Source organism: Hyperolius riggenbachi, chromosome 11, assembly GCF_040937935.1.
Source record: "Hyperolius riggenbachi isolate aHypRig1 chromosome 11, aHypRig1.pri, whole genome shotgun sequence".
NCBI classification, from domain to species: Eukaryota; Metazoa; Chordata; class Amphibia; order Anura; family Hyperoliidae; genus Hyperolius; species Hyperolius riggenbachi.
Window position 1 is genome coordinate 209,894,781 of NC_090656.1, and position 20,435 is coordinate 209,915,215.

General features: G+C 44.6%; 1 protein-coding gene across 1 annotated transcript in view; it reads left to right on the forward strand.

The window, feature by feature from the left end:
• LOC137537951 (uncharacterized) overlaps positions 1–15,006 on the forward strand; it is a 109,505-nt gene extending 94,499 nt beyond the window's left edge. The window contains exons 8-9 of the mRNA XM_068259878.1: positions 467–775; positions 14,808–15,006. Of these exons, the coding sequence (XP_068115979.1) occupies positions 467–775; positions 14,808–14,851 (353 nt within the window). The 3' untranslated portion in view covers positions 14,852–15,006. The remainder of the gene's footprint in view (positions 1–466; positions 776–14,807) is intronic.
• Positions 15,007–20,435: the final 5,429 nt, after the last annotated feature.

Sequence of the window (20,435 nt, forward strand, 5' to 3'; positions counted from 1 at the left end):
ATGGGATAAAGTTCAGTCCTGGGTTAAAGTTCCTCTTTGAGTGATCAAAATGTGTATATAAATGCTAAAAGTGGCAAATGAGTGTACAGTACTTGACCTAATATATGTCTATATATTTACTTTGTACTGATCCTACAATTCATAATACCCATCACCAATGTCTAATGTCATAGCCCATTCCATATGTCATCAACAGCATCTAAAATGGGTGGAGCCCAGAATCCTTGAAGCCCAGAGTTGACAGTTAGATAAAATAAGATTTGTTAAAATGTGTTAAGATCAGTAATGGCAGATTTCATGTTTCTTCCCCTTCAAGTACACTTCAATAAATTCTGCAATTTACTGGATGGATTCCAGCCTTTAATCAAACAAGTAGAAAAAAAAACATGAAAATAGTACACTGAGCTCTACTGGCTACTTTTATTGATTTAAAAAAATGAATTTTTTTTCTTTTGTATCTTTGTAGCTGCACCTGCAGTGGAGGATATCATCTCCAGGCACACAGTATGCTATGTTGATCAGCAGATGGTGCTCTCCTGCAGAATTCTCAACTTCCATCCCCAGGATATAAGCATTAAATGGTACAAGGAGGAAGAGGAGTTACCACCTCCTGACAATGACACTCGTATTGGGGAAGATGATGGACTTTACAGTGTTAATTCCATTCTGAGATACAGACTCAAACGTGACGACTGTGGGAAAACATTGAAATGTAAAGTTGACCATCAGTGCTTCCCAGAGCCTGAAGTCCGAGAATGGAAAATAGGAGACCTGAGTAAGTAACATATGATGGGCAGTAATGGTTATAGGTCTGAATGGAGCATTGTGCCTCTTGGGGGTGCTTTTGCAGCATTGGGGAGACTTAAGATTAAACTATTAGTAGTTTAAATCCAATAAAACAGCGATCACAATCCAAAATATCTTGCTTTCCACAGAAAAAGGGTATAGGATTTCCCTGTAAAAACAGACTTTTTCATAGCGCAATACTGCTGCAGGTAAAAACACCCAGTGAGCACTTCAGGACCTATGAGTTAAGCCTCCACCAGGAAACACTTAGTGGTTTGGAGTACAGCGCCCCCGTAGTGGGTTACACTCACCGTGTGACCTCTTGACTTATCTGCACATCAGTTCTCCAATCACCTGGGCAAGGATTCCTTAAAACCAAAACCTTCAAGAGATACAAAGCGGGACTTGCATAGTGTAAAACCATAAATTGTAATTGCTAAAGTATCCTGCATACATTCTGCGTACCAGATATATGGAGTAAAAAGCGCTTATCTGAAGTGACAGCTACCACCGTGGCCGGATCCCGCTGCACGCTCCAGTACCCGCTTAGCTCAACCCACTTCCTGGTTCGCGTCCCACGTGACTCCAAGCTCCGCCCTACGCGTTTCGTCAGAATGACTCAGGGGCTGGAGTCAAGTAGCAAAAGGACGCATTACATACTCCCTCTGTGCCCGCCCTCTCCCACCACGTCATCTGGATTCAATGTGTCAACACCTATCCCGCCCACCCAAACCTCCCCCACATCCATATTCATGCCCATCTACTACTACCATAGCAGGCAATGGGATCCCTGTGCCGATCCTGCCATAAAGTGCATAATAATACAACAGCCATATTCCTACCTATTCCTAATACATGGTGAAAGATCAAAACGCTCAAAACCCCCTACCGATTCGACCAATGGGTGCAGGATCTGGGAAGCCAGGCCAATTCAGGAATATGCACAAAAGGATCCGCAGACCAACAGTGGTGAAAAAATGCTGGTTATTCTTTATTCAGGTAATCCACATGGCAAAGGTAAAAAATCACAAGGTTCAACTGACGTGTGTCGGGCTTACAATCTGCCCTTAATCATAGTACTATGATTAAGGGCAGATTGTAAGCCCGACACGCGTCAGTTGAACCTTGTGATTTTTTACCTTTGCCATGTGGATTACCTGAATAAAGAATAACCAGCATTTTTTCACCACTGTTGGTCTGCGGATCCTTTTGTGCCTATTCCTAATACAGTAATTACACCCTAACAATATACAATATTCTATTGTGCAATATGTTGTGTACATTTCTGTGCATTGCTATCACACTATAATATCTCATACATAAAATTGTAGTATTGTTTCCCATAACAAATTTATATTCCATGCCTATTAAATGTATATAAAGTGCATATCCTATATATAATGACACCCCTATTGCCAACCATTGCTTTTATCACAAATTGTGAATATAAGTATAATTATAATTTACAACACTATATACAATATAATTTATGCCCCCCCCCCATCAATACCCAGTTTTGACTCCTCCCTCCCCCTTTACAGAATATTTTTTGAATACATCAAGTACTAATGTGCTCAGCCCATTGTGATACTGTATATTAACAATTAAATTAAACCTCTCCTAGTCCAAATGACACTATTATTAACCCTTATAGTGCGTTACTCTTCATAAATTTCCATTGTACATCCTTTAGAACATTTCTTATGCACATCTGCCACCTAGTGTTCAAATTTATTTAACACCCATTCAATTGTGAGAAATGATTCTATAACCACAAAAATTAAGCACAAACGTGAAATTATGCACCACCCCCAATTATTAACACCAATCCTATCCCAACAGAGGTCAAGCTGCAATAAATGTCTAAAAGTTAACTAAAAAATTAAAAATTACTAATAAAGCAATTCATGTCTAATTCCACATTCAATCCATGAGGGTGTGAGGATTGTACTCTAAAGATCCATTCAGTTTCCTTTTTTGATAGCTCCTGCAGTTTGTTACATCCCCTCCAGTTTGGCACCAACTTCTCAATTGCAGTAAATTTCATTTTTGTTGGATCACAGTTATGATTTTTTGCAAAGTGGGCCGACACACTATGATTTTTATATCCCTTCTTGATGTTATAAACATGCTCATGCATCTGTTCCTTCAACGTTCTAGTGGTCCTACTCACATACTGTAGACCACAATCACATTGCATCAAATAGACCACATGATTACTATTACAAGTAATACATTGTTTAATCTTATATTTCCGATTGTCCACTGTGGAACTAAAATTCTTAACTACTTTTGGCTTTACTTCCCTATATGCATACACAGGAAAAAAACCTTCATTCTGCCAAGGAATAACTCTCAGAGCTTGGGGTTCAACACAACTTGGCACCAACTTATCTTTAAAGTTTGGTGCTTTCTTATAAATAAGTTTAGGTTTATCTGATAATGCCCTTTTTAATGCAGCATCTTGCATCAATACCTGCCAATGCCTATTAATGCTCCTCTCAAGCTTCTTATGTTGTGTAGTAAACGTTGTGATAAATGGAAGTGAACCATGAATCCCAGCATTGCCTGTACACATACCATGTATAAGTTTCCGTCTATCCATTTCAGCCACCTCCCTTTCCACTTTATCTATATCTCCTCTACAATAACCCATCTCAATAAATTTAGTAGTAAGGATGGGTGCTTGTTCCCAATAATCTTGAACTAACGTGCAATTTCAACGCAATCTTTGATACTGCCCCCTGGGGATGGGCCTCAGCCATGACCCATGATGGCAACTATCCATTGGTACATATCCATTTCTGTCAGTTTTTGTAAAATACCATTTACTAGCCAATCTGTTATCCATTTTAAATATCTCTAAGTCCAAGAATTGTATTTTTTGCCCACACATTTGGGCCTCAATCTGAATATTGGGATATAGGAGATTACACTCACTAATGAATTCAATGGCCGAGGTCTCATCCCCATCCCATATCATGATCAGATAATCAATAAACCTGTACCAATGCTTAAACCTTGCTGGGTTGATTTGAATAGCTTGATCTTCCCATTCTGCCATATATATATTAGCCAGCGATGGGGCATACGATGCCCCCATCGCACATCCCTTGATTTGACTATAGTATTCACACCAAGCCAAAAATATTTCCATGACAGAGCAAATTATAACAATTTCAAAATAAAACAAATCTGTTCGTTTCGAAGGCCTGACCACTTATGCTTGGTATCTTTTAGTACTCTTGGTAATTCACAATGGGCTGTAAGTAATGGTCAATATATTGACCAACCCTTTGTGTAATAGACCTCATATCTTCAAAATATCTGTCAACTCCTGTTTATAACGCCATGTAGGATTGCAATTTAATTTTACATTGTTTGATCCAGTACTAATTTATTCAATTCAGAAAAATATTGTTGTCTATTTAAAATCACCACCCCACCACCCTTGTCTGAAGGCGTATTACTACCCCTTTTTCCTTTAATAATTCGCATATTTCCTCAGAGTGATCCCTGTACTTTGGGACTTTAATTTCCCTTAGATTTTTGACAACCAAGTTCTTAAACACATCGATTGTGTGCTGACTAGCATTATTGCTGGGATTGAATGTGGAATTGTTCCGCATATTGGAATGCACATAATTTCCAATCTGATTCACCTTTGATGCAGGAACTTCCTTGTCCAAAAAATACCTTCTTGAATTAATTTTCCTCATGAACTTTTGTATTTCAACAAAAGCTCCAAACTTATTCATATTGTTTTTAGGTGCATATTTTAGCCCTTGCTACATTAAATGCTACATTAAATGCTACATTAAAAGCTACATTAAAAAGGGCATTACCGGATAAACCTAAATTTATTTACAAGAAAGCACCAAACTTGAAAGATAAGTTGGTGCCAAGTTGTGTTGAACCCCCAGCTCCGAGAGTTATTCCTTGGCAGAGTGAAGGTTTTGGTAAGGATTGCTATGCATGTAGGGAAGTAAAGCCAAAAGTAGTTAAGAATTTTAGTTCCACAGTGGACAATCGGAAATATAAGATTAAACAATGTATTACTTGTAATAGTAATCATGTGGTCTATTTGATACAATGTGATTGTGGTCTACAGTATAGGGTAGGACTACTAGAACGTTGAAGGAACGAATGCATGAGCATGTTTATAACATCAAGTAGGGATATAAAGATCATAGTGTGTCGGCCCACTTTGCAAAAAAACATAACTGTGATCCAACAAAAATGAAATTTACTGCAATTGAGTACATTCCTCACACCCTCATGGATTAAATGTGGAATTGGACATGAATTGTTTTATTAGTAATTTTTAATTGTTTAGTTAACTTTTAGACATTTATTGCAGCTTGACCCCTGTTGGAATAGGATTGGTGTGAATGATTGGGGGTGGTGCATAATTTTCACGTTTGTGCTTAATTTTGTGGTTATAGAATTATTTCTCACAATCGAATGGGTGTTATATAAATTTGAACACTAGGTGGCAGATGTGCATAAGAAATGTTCTAAAGGATGTACAATGGAAATGTATGAAGAGTAACGCACTATGAGGTTTAATAATAGTGTAATTGGGACTAGGAGAGGGTTAATTTAATTGCTAATATACAGTATCACAATGGGCTGAGCACATTAGTACTTGATGTATTCAAAAAATATTCTGTAAAGGGGAGGGAGGAGTCAAAACTGGGTATTGATGGGGGGGGGGGCATAAATTATATTGTATATAGTGGTGTAAATTATAATTATACTTCTATTCACAATTTGTGATAAAAGCAATGGTTGGCAATATCACAATTAGATAGGGCTGCGCTGTCCAATGATCTCACAACGCTTGTGGACTGTGCCACTGTATGTTGTAACCAGTCACTCTTGAAGCCTTATATTATCTAGTCAAGGGCCGGATTTTGTTTTAAAACAGCAAGCTAATTCTGAGTCCTGTACTGGAATGTCTAAAGCACAAAATCAGCCACAAAGTTCATTAAATGAAAAAGTCACTTGTTTGGGATCGCTGCTTCACTCCTTCACTCTCGGGCCTCGGGCTCCCGATTCCCCGTTAACCAGTGAGATAGTTTCAGCTTCGCTCTACTGCAGTGACGTCAGACGCGCACGGACGTAGCTCCGCCCTACGCGTTTCATTTTCAGGGGCTGAGGAGTCCGATTGGACGAAACGCGTAGGGCGGAGCTACGTCCGTGCGCGTCTGACGTCACTGCAGTAGAGCGAAGCCGAAAGTATCTCACTGGTTAGTGGGGAATCGGGAGCCCGAGGCGAAAGGAATCTGAGGGGGTGCGGGACGCCGTGCCCAGCCAGATGCAGGGACAGACCCCACTGCCAGGACATATGATGTGCAATATTTCAAGACGAATTATGTGAGTGCGCAATTATAGCGCGGATGGCTTTTTATTCTAAGGCATAATACGCTATGATGGTCTTATATGTTTTTATGTTCCATACATGGTGGAAACTTTTATTTATTGAGGTGGCAACAATTTGGTGAGCGCAATCTATTATTGGGGAGCGGACTCACAAGCAGTGCACTTTTTTCACTATCACCTGGGTGTTTTATTATACTGTGACAGAATTACGCTATGTACAGCGACCTTTTGTCTTATAGGTTTTATTAGTGAGCGCAGCTCAGCGGAATAAATGGTTGGCAATAGGGGTGTCATTATATATAGGATATGCACTTTATATACATTTAATAGGCATGGAATATAAATTTGTTATGGGAAACAATACTACAATTTTATGTATGAGATATTATAGTGTGATAGCAATGCACCGAAATGTACACAACATATTGCACAATAGAATATTGTATATTGTTAGGGTGTAATTACTGTATTAGGAATAGGTAGGAATATGGCTGTTGTATTATTATGCACTTTATGGCAGGATCGGCGCGGGGATCTCGTTGCCTGCTATGGTAGTAGTAGATGGGCATGAATATGTATGTGTGGGAGGTTTGGGTGGGCGGGATAGGTCTCTTCACATTGAAATCAGATGACGTGGGGGGATAGGGCAGGCCCCGAGTGAGTATGTAATGCGTCCTTTTGCTACGTGACTCCAGCCGCTGATGAGTCATTCTGACGAAACGCGTAGGGCGGAGCTTGGAGTCACGTAGGTTTAGCTGAGCGGGTACTGGAGCGCGCAGCGGGATCCAGCCACGGCGGGAGCTGACACTTCAGATAAGCGCTTTTTACTCCATATATCTGGTACGCAGAATGTATGCAGGATAAGTTCGCAATTAAAATGTATGGTTTTACACTATGCAAGTCCCGCTTTGTATCTCTTAAAGGTTTTGGTTTTAAGGAATCCTTGCCCAGGTGATTGGAGGGCTGATGTGCAGATAAGTCAAGAGGTCACACGGTGAGTGTAACTCACTACGGGGGCGCTGTACCCCAAACCACTAACTGTTTCCTGGTGGAGGCTTAACACATCGGTTCTGAAGTGCTCACTGGGTGTTTTTACCTGCAGCAGTAGAGGCTGGATAGTGTAATGGTTAAAGGGACTCCGAGCTCAGAAAAAAAAGGAAAGTTGTACTCACCAGGGGCTTTTTCCAGCCCAGTGCTGGTCGGGAGGTCCCACGCCGGTGTCCTGGCTCCTCTCCTTCTCCCCGCTCCGGAATGGCTGGCAGGCCGCAGCCCGGGCGACACTCTCCCGAGTGTCGGGCTGCTTCTTCCGCATATGACGCGGATTACGTCACACGCCGGCCGCCTCGTATCATAACGGCGGCCGGCGTGAAAGTACTGCGCATGCGCGAACAAAGCGCGCATGCGCAGTACTTTCACGCCGGCCGGCGTGCGACGTAATCCGCGTCATATGCGGAAGAAGCAGCCCGACACTCGGGAGAGTGTCGCCCGGGCTGCGGCCTGCCAGCCATTCCGGAGCGGGGAGAAGGAGAGGAGCCAGGACGCCGGCGTGGGACCTCCCGACCAGCACTGGGCTGGAAAAAGCCCCTGGTGAGTACAACTTTCCTTTTTTTTCTGAGCTCGGAGTCCCTTTAAGGGCTCTGCCTCTGACATGGGAGACCAGGGTTCGAATCTCAGCTCTGCCTGATCAGTAAGCCAGCACCTATTCAGCAGGAGACCTTAGGCAAGTCTCCCTAACACTGCTACTGCCTATAGAGCGCGTCCTAGAGGCTGCAACTCTGGCGCTTTGAGTCCGCCAGGAGAAAAGTGCTATATAAGTGTTTGTCTTTGTTTTGTCAGTATTGCGCTATGTAAAGTCTGTTTTTACAGGGAAATCCTATACCCTTTGTCTGTGGAAAGCAGGATATTTTGGATTGTGATCGCGGCTTTATTGGATTGAAATTGGAATTGGAGAATATATGTGTTCTTGAGGAGCCAGCGTATCCCCTACTCATAATTTACTGGTGAACTAACTGTCTTATCAATAGCTGTGTTGTGGAGCGCAATCTTTAACCTTTGGATATTGGAATTTAACTATTAGTAGTAATCGTATTCTTCTAATTACGATTGCATGAAATTTTGCATACATTTTTGCAATTACAACCATATGTCATTAATATTTGGACATTCATCTGATTTTGTGTAATCCATTTGTAATTGTGTGCAATTTTTGCTTAAAGAGGAACTTAACTTAAAATTTAAAACTTACAAATAAGAAGTACGTTTCTTCCAGAGTAAAATGAGCCATAAATGACTTTTCTCCTATGTTGCTGTCACTTACAGTATGTAGTAGAAATCTGACATTACCGACAAGTTTTGGGTTAGTCCATCTCTTCATGGGGGATTCTCAGCATGGCCTTTATTCTTTATAAAGACATTCCCTGAAAAAGATTTATACAGTGATGCTGGACAGCTGTACACTTTTTTGGCAGTTGGATGGAGCAACTGCCATTCACTAAGTGCTTTTAAAAATTAAAAAAAAAAACCTAAGAAACCCCTATGAGGAGATGGGCTAGTCCAAAATCTGTCACTAATGTCAGATTTCTACTACTTACTGTAAGTGACAGCAACATAGGAGAAAAGTAATTTATGGCTCATTTTACTCAGGAAGAAATGTACTTCTTATTTGTATGTGTTTACATGTATTTTAAATTGTAAGATTTTCGCGACAGAGGTCCTTTAATGCTGGATACACACGGTGCGTTCGTGCACTCGATTTTCCCGTCGATTCCCGTCGATTCGTTTATTTCCAACATGTCCGATTTGGATTTCGATGGATCGTTAGGTCGATTCGGCATACTTTGCATGCGAATCGACCTAACGATCCATCGAAATCCAAATCGGACATGTTGGAAATAAACGAATCGACGGGAATCGACGGGAATCGATGGGAAAATCGAGTGCACGAACGCACCGTGTGTATCCAGCATAAGTTTTTCATGTACTTTCATGCAGACTATAGTGGTTAATAGCAAAGCTCCCCCCTCCCCCTTGCAATCATCACCAAGATTGCCACGTAAGTTAAAGCGGACCCAAACCAAACATTTTTTTAATTAAAAATATTTAGTTGCACCACTCTGACACATACAAAGATAAATAAACACCCCTTGAAGCCTATGAGCCAGGGCCGGATTACTGACCAGGCAACAAAAGCAGTCGCTTGGGGCCCCATTCAGAGTCAAGGGGGCCCCATTAGCACATAAACCAGCCCTCGCCATCCTGTCAGCGGTGGCTGGATGGTATAATGGTTAAAGGGACTCTGAGCAGTGCAGTAACTATGGAAAGATGCCTATCATTTTAAAGCTCTCTTTCTCCTCTTTCCAATGATATATAAACGGCTGCCCTATGCCTTTTAGTTTTTGCTATTTTCGCGATCGAAATTGCAGCCACAGGATGACTTTTCTCCAAAATCGGCAGCTCGATTCAGCACAATGCAATGAAATATAAGAAACCCAGGGGGATATAATTACAAACATCATGCTGGTAGGTGTGAGGATGTAATTAATTAGTTGTGGGTATGCTTAAAGGCATACCCACAGGCACTGCTCGGAGTCCCATTAAGGGCTCTGCCTCTGACACAGGAGACCAGGGTTCGAATCTCGGCTCTGCCTATTCAGTAAGCCAGCACCTATTCATTAGGAGACCTTAGGCAAGTCTCTCTAACACTGCTACTGCCTATAGGGCGCGTCCTAGTGGCTGCAGCTCTGGCGCTTTGAGTCCGCCAGGAGAAAAGCGCGATATAAATGTTATTTGTCTTGTCTTGTCAAATGATGCCGTGCGCTGCTGATTGTCTTCAGAGCCAGGCTCTCCTCCTAGGTCCCCCTCCTGCTACTGTGCGCTCTGCCGCTGCCCACTCCTCCCTCCCTTCCCACAGAGAACCACAGCTGCAGCAAGAATGATAGCAGCAGATGGCAAATGCTCACTCACCTATCCATGATCCAAGCGATAGAGATCCCGTCATCCGAAACCCATCTGTCTCTTCTACAGTGCAGCCACTCGCTCTGAACTTCCTGATTCTCAGATCAGACAGGAAGTAGGAAGTAGTAATAGAAGTAGTAACAGATCGGCAGCACTCTAGAGGAGACAGATGGGCTCTGGATGACGGGACCTCTATTGCTTGGATCGCAATAGGTGAATGTGAGTCATCTGGTGCTGTCATTCTCCCCCGCTGCGTCTGCCTTCTCTGCTGGACTGTCATATTCACTGGGATGGAGGCTGCATGGTAACTGTCTAGTTTGGGAGGAAATCGGTTGTTCGGTGGTGGGGGTGGTTATGTAATTCTGTCTGGGGAACGGCTTCCGGTTTGGCAGTGTCCAGAGCTTTCTGCTATTGCCAGGCTGGAGATGCAGGGGGAAAGTGCTGCTGCTGTGATATCTGGCGCCCTCTTCACAGGGATGCCCCAGCCCCTGAGTGCAAATGTCCCAGTCATTCATCTCTCACTCTGCATTTTGCCGCTGCAATTCCCTGCATTGTGCACCCACAGAGGAAAGCGGGCTGCCCCTGTGTGTGCGGCATGTTGCTGTGCAGCTGCATTTTCTGATTCTATTACGACATGATGGGGGGCCCAAATCAGTTACTTTGCTTAGGGCCCCATTTAGCCTTAATCCGGCTCTGCTATGATCATTTCAGTGCATGCTTTTCACCCTTCTCTTTTCATAGCTAGGGTTATACTGGGGGCAGTCATTAGCAATTCCTCCATTCCCGGACACCATCTACTCCACCAGTTTGCCGGAAAAATGCCGTCAATTTGAAAGGAAGGGAGGGGTTCCTCCAATAAATGTAAAATATTTTATATTTGTCGTTATGCAGCTGAAAAAAGGCTGCTATTTATTATTATAATTTAGAAAATAGATTTTATTTCTGAAATCTTGTTTTTTTTAATTTGGGTCCACTTTAAGGAAAAGGGTAGGAACAAGGCAAAACATTTCTCAAAAAGACCTTGTAGTTGTGAGAAAAATCGATTTTGAAAATAAAAAGGAAAAATGGTTTTAAATCTCAGAAAAATGACAGTTTAAAAACCATTTTTCCTTTGAATTTTTAAAATTGATGTTGATAAAAATGTTTAGCCTTGTCCCCACTATTCCTCTTAACATACATAGCAATTTTGGTGATGATTATGTATAGCAGTGCTGTCCAACTTCATGGGCATGGAGGGCCATTTTTTTTTCAGACCCCATGGTGGAGGGGCGAAGGTTCTTGCTAGAGTCGCAGCCCCCCCCCCCCGGAAAAAAAAATGTAATTAAAGGACAATTAGATTGGCAGCACTTACCACAAAATGCAATTTAAGATGTCGGGGAAGTTGTGTGGCGCGCGTAGCGCACCAAAAACCACGGGGGTTCTGTTGCGCGTAGAGCACCGCGCCGAAAAATAGGTGTGGCCATGGACCAGAATGCGGGTGTGGCCACGGGTGGAGACAAATTTACATGAATTTAGCAATGTGGGACATTAGATTAGGCCGAGTGTCCAAACTGCAACCCAAAAGTCACTTATCTATCGCAAAGTGGCAACAGCAATTTAAACTACATACAAACGTTTTAACTCATACATGAACATTATGGAAAATCCAAGTTGAAAATAAACTGTGAAGATAAACAATTTCATCCATCCTACTCCTGAAAAATGTGGGTTTTTTTTAGAACCTCCCAGTTTTATTTTCCGTTTTAAAAAGCTAAAAAAGTAGGTTTAACGCTATTGTTTCATGATAACGATTTAGCTTTTCCATAGTCTCGCAGTTCGCAATCATGTGACCACCAACAAGACAAATTCAGCAATCATGAGGCCCCCAACGAATCATGAGGCCCCCAATAAGACACATTCAGCAATCATGATGCCCCCAACAAGACAAATTTAGCAATCATGAGGCCCCCAAAAAATCATGAGGCCCCCCAACAAGACACATTCAGCAATCTTGAGGCCCCCAACAAGACAAATTCAGCAATCGTGATGCCCCCAACAAATCATGAGGCCCCCAACAAGACAAATCCAGTAACCATGAGGCCCCCAACATGACAAATTCAGCAGTCATGGGGCACATAAATAGACAGCATTTCACATAAATAAGCAGAATGCCCCTTTAATATGGTAGACACCTCTCACCTGGCTTCTAAATTCTCCTCTACTGGCTGCTGTGCCTGGCAATAGTGTTTTGGGCCGGATTGGGGATGATGTGTGGGCTGAAATGCCTTGCGGTGCTGCTGTGGCCGGGCTGCTGGGGATGCTGTGGCCGGGTGAGGTAGTGACAGGTGCCCCCCCAGTTGAGGTAGTGACAGGTGTCCCCCCCCCAGCTAGATAGTGACAGGTGTCCCCCCAGCTAGATAGTGACAGGTGCCCCCCCCAGCTAGATAGTGACAGGTGCCCCCCCCAGCTAGATAGTGACAGGTGCCCCCCCCGGCTAGATAGGGACAGGTGCCCCCCCCAGCTAGATAGTGACAGGTGTCCCCCCAGCTATAGTGACAGGTGTCCCCCCCAGCTAGATAGTGACAGGTGCCCCCCCAGTTAGATAGTGACAGGTGCCCCCCCAGTTAGATAGTGACAGGTGCCCCCCAGCTAGATAGTGACAGGTGCCCCCCCAGCTAGATAGTGACAGGTGTGTCCCCCAGCTAGATAGACAGGTGTCCCCCCCCCCAGCTATAGTGACAGGTGTCCCCCCAGCTATAGTGACAGGTGTCCCCCCCAGCTATAGTGACAGGTGCCCCCCCCCCAGCTAGATAGTGACAGGTGCCCCCCCAGCTATAGTGACAGGTGTCCCCCCAGCTAGATAGTGACAGGTGCCCCCTCAGTAAGATAGTGACAGGTGCCCCCCCAGTTAGATAGTGACAGGTGCCCCCCAGCTAGATAGTGACAGGTGCCCCCCCAGCTAGATAGTGACAGGTGTCCCCCCCCAGCTAGATAGACAGGTGCCCCCCCAGCTAGATAGACAGGTGCCCCCACCAGTTAGCGAGCCCGTTACCTCTCTCTCCTGTGTCCCCGCTGGCCTCTCCAGTGTCCCCGATGCCGCTGCTGCTGCCCCACAGCTCAGACCTCACAGATCGCTGCGACGGAAGAAGCAAGCAGAGCGCGCGCATGACACCCGCGCGGCAGAATGTCACATGCGGGAGTGACTAATGATGTTACTTCCGCATGTGACATACTCCGTGCGGGTACCATGCGCACTCTGTTTACCTCAGTCGCCGCGATCTGAGGTCTGAGCTGTGGGGCGGCAGCGGGGACACAGGAGAGGCCAGCGGGGACACAGGAGAGGCCACAATAAGAGGGAGCAGGCATGGTGCCCATAGCGCAAGTCATGCCTGCATCCCAGGAAGACGAGCGGGCCGCAGCAGGTGGCCTGGCGGGCCGGATGCGGGCCGCCAGTTGGACAGCGCTGATGTAAAGCATGTATGGGGGCCTTGCTATCAGTCACTAAAATCGGTGTGAAATTAAGTGAAAATGAAGGTTCCTGATTACAGTTTGAAATGAAATTATGATTTTACCCGTAATGTTGCATTACAATTTTGCACTGTAATTGCAGTTATGATGCAAAATTACGTTTATGTGAAATTTGGGCTCATCACTATTCACTGTCTCCATATATAATATATGGCAGGTAAGGGACAAGTGACTGCCTGGAAAGGTACAACACACTTGCGGTGTGGTTCGGCGGGGGTTTGTAAGTTCATAGAGGACAAAGTCTAGGGTGCCAGTGCTCCTGTGATGTAAATCCGGGCCTGGGTAAGGTTGTGGATATGAGTAGTTAAGCAGTCTTTGGTAGTGTCATTTCTTCATGTTAGTGGTTTGTGGACTTCAAATATATATATATATATATATATATATATATATATATATATATATATATATATATATATATATATAATTTGACTGAAGTGAAGCCTTAAAGAGAATCTGTATTGTTAAAATCGCACAAAAGTAAACATACCAGTGCGTTAGGGGACATCTCCTATTACCCTCTGTCACAATTTTGCCGCTCCTCGCCGCATTAAAAGTGGTTAAAAACAGTTTTAAAAAGTTTGTTTATAAACAAACAAAATGGCCACCAAAACAGGAAGTAGGTTGATGTACAGTATGTCCACACATAGAAAATACATTCATACACAAGCAGGCTGTATACACCCTTCCTTTTGAATCTCAAGAGATCATTTGTGTGTTTCTTTCCCCCTGCAGCTATCTTCCACTGAAGTGTCAGGCTGTTTCTTCCTGCAGAGTGCAGGCAGCTCTGCCTGTATGTAATTCCTCAGTATGTGAAAGCCCAGCCAGCTCAGAGGAGGATTTATCCAGCTTGTAAAAGATAAGAGAGAAGCTGTCCTAATCTAAATAATACACAGGCAGTGTGCAGAGAGGGGCCTGGAGGGGGGAGATGCATCACAGAACCACAACACTGAAGAACTTGGCAGCCTTCCAGACACAGGCTGACAAGTCTGACAAGAGAGAGAGAAGTTGATTTATTACAGAGATGGTGATAGTAGAACGTGCTGCAGTAAGCCAGAACACATTAGAATAGCTTTTGGAACTTGTAGGATGATAAAAAAAAGGATGCAATTTTTGTTACGGAGTCTCTTTAAGAAACAGATAAGCCATGCTTTTTCTTTATTTTATTTTTTTCCTAGGAACAAATTATGTTGCTGAGCAGTATACAATGCGATATATGTGAAGTGACAAGACGCCTCTCTGCTGTGAAAGAGATGGGATGATGGTGCTGGAATAATTTCCCCATTGAAGGCATTTGTAAACTTTATATACTATTGCAGATGAGACATTTATATCAAGACCAAAAAACATGGGAAAAGTTGTACAATTCCATCCATCCATGAGTTCTTATGACTGATGCATCCTGTGTCTTATCAGCTCAGAAGCACTGGATTTGTGGAGGATAAACCGTCACAATGCAGTTGAATGAATCAATTGCATTTTCCATAAAGTGCTGATGCAGGCAAAAAAAGATGCAGCGTACAGTGCAGTAGCAAGAATAAAGTTGCTACTTATTGTGGTTGAGCATGCTGTGATCGTGGGAGGGCAGTGAGCACCTGTGGTTTGTGTGGAGTGTGAAGGAACATAACATGTTTAGCTTGAAGGAACACAATCGATTAACATGTTTTTTTTCCATTGAGATAGGAAATGTTTGGGAAGTGCTGCTAAGTACTGGTGTATACATCTGAATTCTTATCTCCTGTTACCTAATTCCTTTCACACTTTGTCTGAGGGCAATTCTGACTGCAGACTGAGCCATGAGGGGAGGGGAAATTCCCTCACTGTGCATCTGTTAACTCTGTGTGTGCAGAAAGCTCAGTCAGAGACGAGCAGAGCTTTCTCTCACAGAAAGCAGAGGAAATGTATCTTATGTGCAACATAAACATTTGTAATTGTGTGTGTGTGTGAAACATGAGACCTAACTTTGCTTCAATATTACACTGTTCTTAGCATGTCAGACTGCAGAGAATCACCTATGCAAATGAGACATTCCAAACATAGCTAAAATCTACACACAATGAATTACAGATTTTGCCTCTGATATTTAACATGAAAAGTAGGAAAATGTTTACACAACTACTGAGACATTATTTGTACACTAGTACAGGGTTTCTCAACACGTGGTACGCGTACCACTGGGGGTACGCGAGACCACTGCCGGGGGTACGCACAGTTGCTAGTTACTTATTAAACTACACTTCCTCCTGCTCTGAACGGCTGTGTTGCTATTTACAGCTCCCCTCCAGCTCCTGCAATGCCGACTGCTGATTTTTGCTGATTAGATAACGCTAGAGGATCAGAGCAGAGAGGAACAAAAGCACCTCCCCCCCTTCCTTCCCAGGCATAATGAGCTCATCCAGTACTCCTTCGTCCCTCCCTCAGGAATGTGAAAAAAGTAAAGAGATACGCATTACCACGTGCGTGCGTGTGCTGCGATAGCGGAGACAGACAGAGTGTCAGAGCTGTGTGAGTTGGAGATTCTGCTTATGCTGACTATGTGTGTGTGTGTGTGTGTCTGTGTGTCTGTGTGTTCTCATCACCCTGTGCCAACCTCAGCCAGCACCCTCACCTGTCCCTCACCACCATTCACCCTGTGCCAGCCTCAGCCAGCACCCTTACCTATCCCTCACAAGATATCACCCTGCGCCAGCCTCAGCTAGCACCCTCACCACCTATCACCCTGTGCCAGCCTCAGCCAGCACCCTCACCAGCTATCACCCTGTGCCAGCCTCACCCAGCACCCTCACCTGTCCCTCACCAGCTATCACCCTGTGCCAGCCTCAGCCAGCACCCTCACCACCTATCACCCTGTGCCAGCCTCACCCAGCACCCTCACCAGTCCCTTACCACCTATCACCATGTGCCAGCCTCAGCCAGCACCCTCACCACCTATCACCCTGTGCCAGCCTCAGCCAGCACCCTCACCACCTATCCCCCTGTTCCAGCCTCAGCCAGCTCCCTCACCAGCTATCACCTGGTGCCAGCCTCAGCTAGCACCCTCACCTGTCCCTCACCACGTATCACCCTCTGCCAGCCTCAGCCAGCACCCTTACTGTCCCTCACACCTATCAGCCTGTGTCAGCATCAGCCAGCACCCTCACCACCTATCACCCCAGCCTCACCCAGCACCCTCATTCTCCCAAGCGTGTGTGTGTGCGAGTTTGTGAGCACACTCTCCGGGGGTACTTTGCAGAGATGGAGTAGCAATAAGGGGTACTTGGTTTAAAAAAGTTGAGAAACACTGCACTAGTAGACCTAAGCCCATTTAAAAAACGGGCCCTATGTCTGTGTTCCTGGTCACGCGCGCCCGCCACCCATGCCCGGCGCACACGCGCCCGCCTGCCACCGGACACGCGTGCGCCCACTCACCCGCCACCGCACGATCACCCACCGCCACACACGACCGCCGCCCGCTCACCTGCCGCACATCCGGCCGCCTGCTCACACGACGCCCGCTGAACTCCCTGGCCCTGTCCCCGGCCTTCTGTCTCTGGGTCCGTGCTGCGCACATGCGCAGTGGGCAAAAGCACGGACAACGCTACACAGGGACAGGAGGCACGGACACAGAGGTTTTATTATAGAGGATTGTCATTTTAGAAAAACAAAATTGCATACCTGGAACTCTCTGGCATTAGCAATAGGTGACACCCCACCTTTGTGGGGGAGCACGAGGTAGACAATTAAATGGAACAAATGCAAAAAAAGTGGTATCAACCTTTTCTTCAAATTCACTTACAAAACTTTATTAAAGGTATATCACACTGAACATGTTACTTCTGTATCAATTAAAACCATAAAACACGCTGCGGGTTGTAATTAGCACAGCCGGCTGGGCCCATGCACTCAGCACTACCACATACCAATCACACGTGGGATCCCATCAACCATATTACTACTCTAATGACAGAGTAATATGGTTGATGAGATCCCACGTGTGATTGGTATGTGGTAGTGCTGAGTGCATGGGCGCAGCCGGCTGTGCTAATTACAACCCGCAGCGTGTTTTATGGTTTTAATTGATACAGAAGTAACATGCTAAGTGTGATATACCTTTAATAAAGTTTTGTTAGTGAATTTGAAGCAGAGGTTGATACCACTTTTGTTGCGATTGTCATTTTAGAACACTGGTTTAATAGGGTTCCTTTAAGTAATCAGAAGACAGATTAACTGCTTCGTGTACAGAGCAGGAAAGGAGCCAGCTGCTCTTAAAGTAAACCTCCAGACTAAAAATCTACTCAGCAGCACTGAAAAGGCTTGGTGTTTCTTTAACAGTTTCACAGCATCAGAACTTTGTTTTTCTTAACGAAGTCTTATTTTTAGCTGCACAAAAGCTAAGCTCCACCCCATAAAAGAAAATTGCCTGGGCATTTTTCCCCTAATGCTGTGCTAAGCATGATGGGATTTCCTATGTTGTTGTTCACGTTGCCTAGCAACTGGGAGTGGTGATCAGCACACAGGACAGTTGGAACTGTGTCTCATGCTCCCTGTCACCTCCTTTCAACCAAAAAGATGGCTGCCCTCGTGAAATCAAACATTTGCCTGTTCTTTTAAAACAGGGTGGGTAAGAGATTATATTACATATCTATTTAAATTAACATAACTAATGTAACTTAATACAATATGTTTGTTTAGGCTGAAGTTCCTCTATAAGCTGTTAATTCAGCCTTGAATAGTGTGGAATAAGTAAAGGAGGCCAGACATCAAGCGACTTGGCAGTCTATCAACCACCTTATTCAATAATTATTATCGAATTGGACAAAATTATACATTTTTTAGCCTTTTAGCCTCCCTTGTACATATATGCCAGGCAAAAATACTGAGGCATACTTATGTGTTATGTGTGTATCGATCCCATTGACAATTATTGAGATATTGTTGTTGTATATGATTGGATATGTTTTTTTTTTCCCCTTTGTTGAGTTTTACTATGCACCTTCCTAACAAACTGTATTTGTGTGTTTTTACTGTTAGTTACTCATGTTTGGGTATTATTGATCTGAGGAAGCGTGCAAAACCCTTAAAACGCGCTGTCATATCTTTGTTTTTGGCATTAATAAATCAACTTGTTTAACCACTTGCCGACCAGGGGAATTTTCACTGATCGGTGCTGCGTGGGCTCTACAGCCCGCAGCACCGATCAGCAGTGCGATCAGACTACCCCCCTTTTTTCCCCACTAGGGGGATGTCCTGCTGGGGGTTCTGATCGCCCCCGGCCATTAGTGGGTAGCGGGGGGGCTCCTCAAAGCCCCCCTCCGCAGCGTTTTGTGCGCTCCCTCCCTCCCCTTACCTCCCTCTCCCTTCCTGGGCTGCGCAGGACGGATATCCGTCCTGCGCATTGTGGGATAGGCTTCAGCCTATCATATGCCGGCGATCCCCGGCCAATCAGAGGCCGCGGATCGCCGATCTGACTTACGGCGCTGCTGCGCAGCAGCGCCGTATCATGTAAACAGCGGGGATTTCTTCCCCGCCTGTTTACATTTTGACGGCGAGCCGCTATCGGCGGCTCTCCGGCTGTTCACGGAGACACCCTCCGTGAACTGACATGGAAAGGCCGCTCGATCGAGCGGCCGTTTCCATGGTAACCCGCAGACGACCAGTTTACGCCAATCGGCGTTAGCTGGTCGTCAAGAGGTTAATCAAGGCGCAATTGGCTTCTGCTTCAGGGGTGGTACGTTTTACCACTGCCTCTCCTTCTTACACTCCATTTTTTAAGTGTTTTATATTGTTTGGGCGCCTCCATTATTTATCTATTATATTAGTGTATGCGCTCATGCACTGGCACCAGGATTTATGGCAGCACAGAGAAAGGAGTACGTCAGCTGGGGAGCTGAGAATTAGTGTTGTGCTAATACTCGGCATGGGGCACTGGGGAGAGCAGCAATGCGTCAGACACACACACAAACATACACACACACGTACTGTATGTACATTTACAGTATGTTAATATGCACATACATACTGTATACACAGGTGTGTGCATATGTGCAGGTTTACATCACAGGAGCCTATAGGCACAGATGTCCTGGCTCCCTAGACTTTGCCCTCCATAACCCTACAAACCCTCACCAAACGGCACCGTATGGCAAGTGTGCTGTACTGGCTGTCCCAGCTGTCACTTCTCCCTTATTTCCCTTTTTCTTTCTTCCTCTTTCTTTGGAGTATCCAATAAAATGGTTTTGACTGAAAATCCACAGTCGTATGTTCTGCTTGGAGGAGATTAGTCCACCACTACCTCCTCTATTACCAAGATGGGTTTTTACGTTCTTTTAGTGTTTTTTTATCCTGCTGGCGCCTCTGTTATTCTATTATCTACATCAAGTCTACCCTTGGTGGAGGATTGTACCCTTCCTTCTTCTACTACAGAGAGCGACTTTTTAATCCTGAGTGGGGTCAGGACAATCTCCACACCTGCTTTGACAGTGGTTGCCTAATTGGTAACCCTGGTTTGTGAGTGTTAAATTAATATTATTACTCTTCCAATTATACATTACTAGTACGTACTACACTATATTGGGCTCTTGGTGTTCTCTCTTTTTCTCTGCCTTCGTCATAATATAATCACGGCAGTGGTGAAGGTGGAAGGGGAAGATGTGAGCACAATTGTGGGCAGTGAGGGAGAAAGGACATAGAGCAGTGTAGGTTCACAAGTAAAAGCACAGTGCTCCATGGAAACTACCTCACTGCCAATCCTTGCCAGCCCAACATTGCAGCAGGAAGTTACTGCTATGAACAAATTGGTGGGTGGAGGCACCCAAAAGAATAAAATA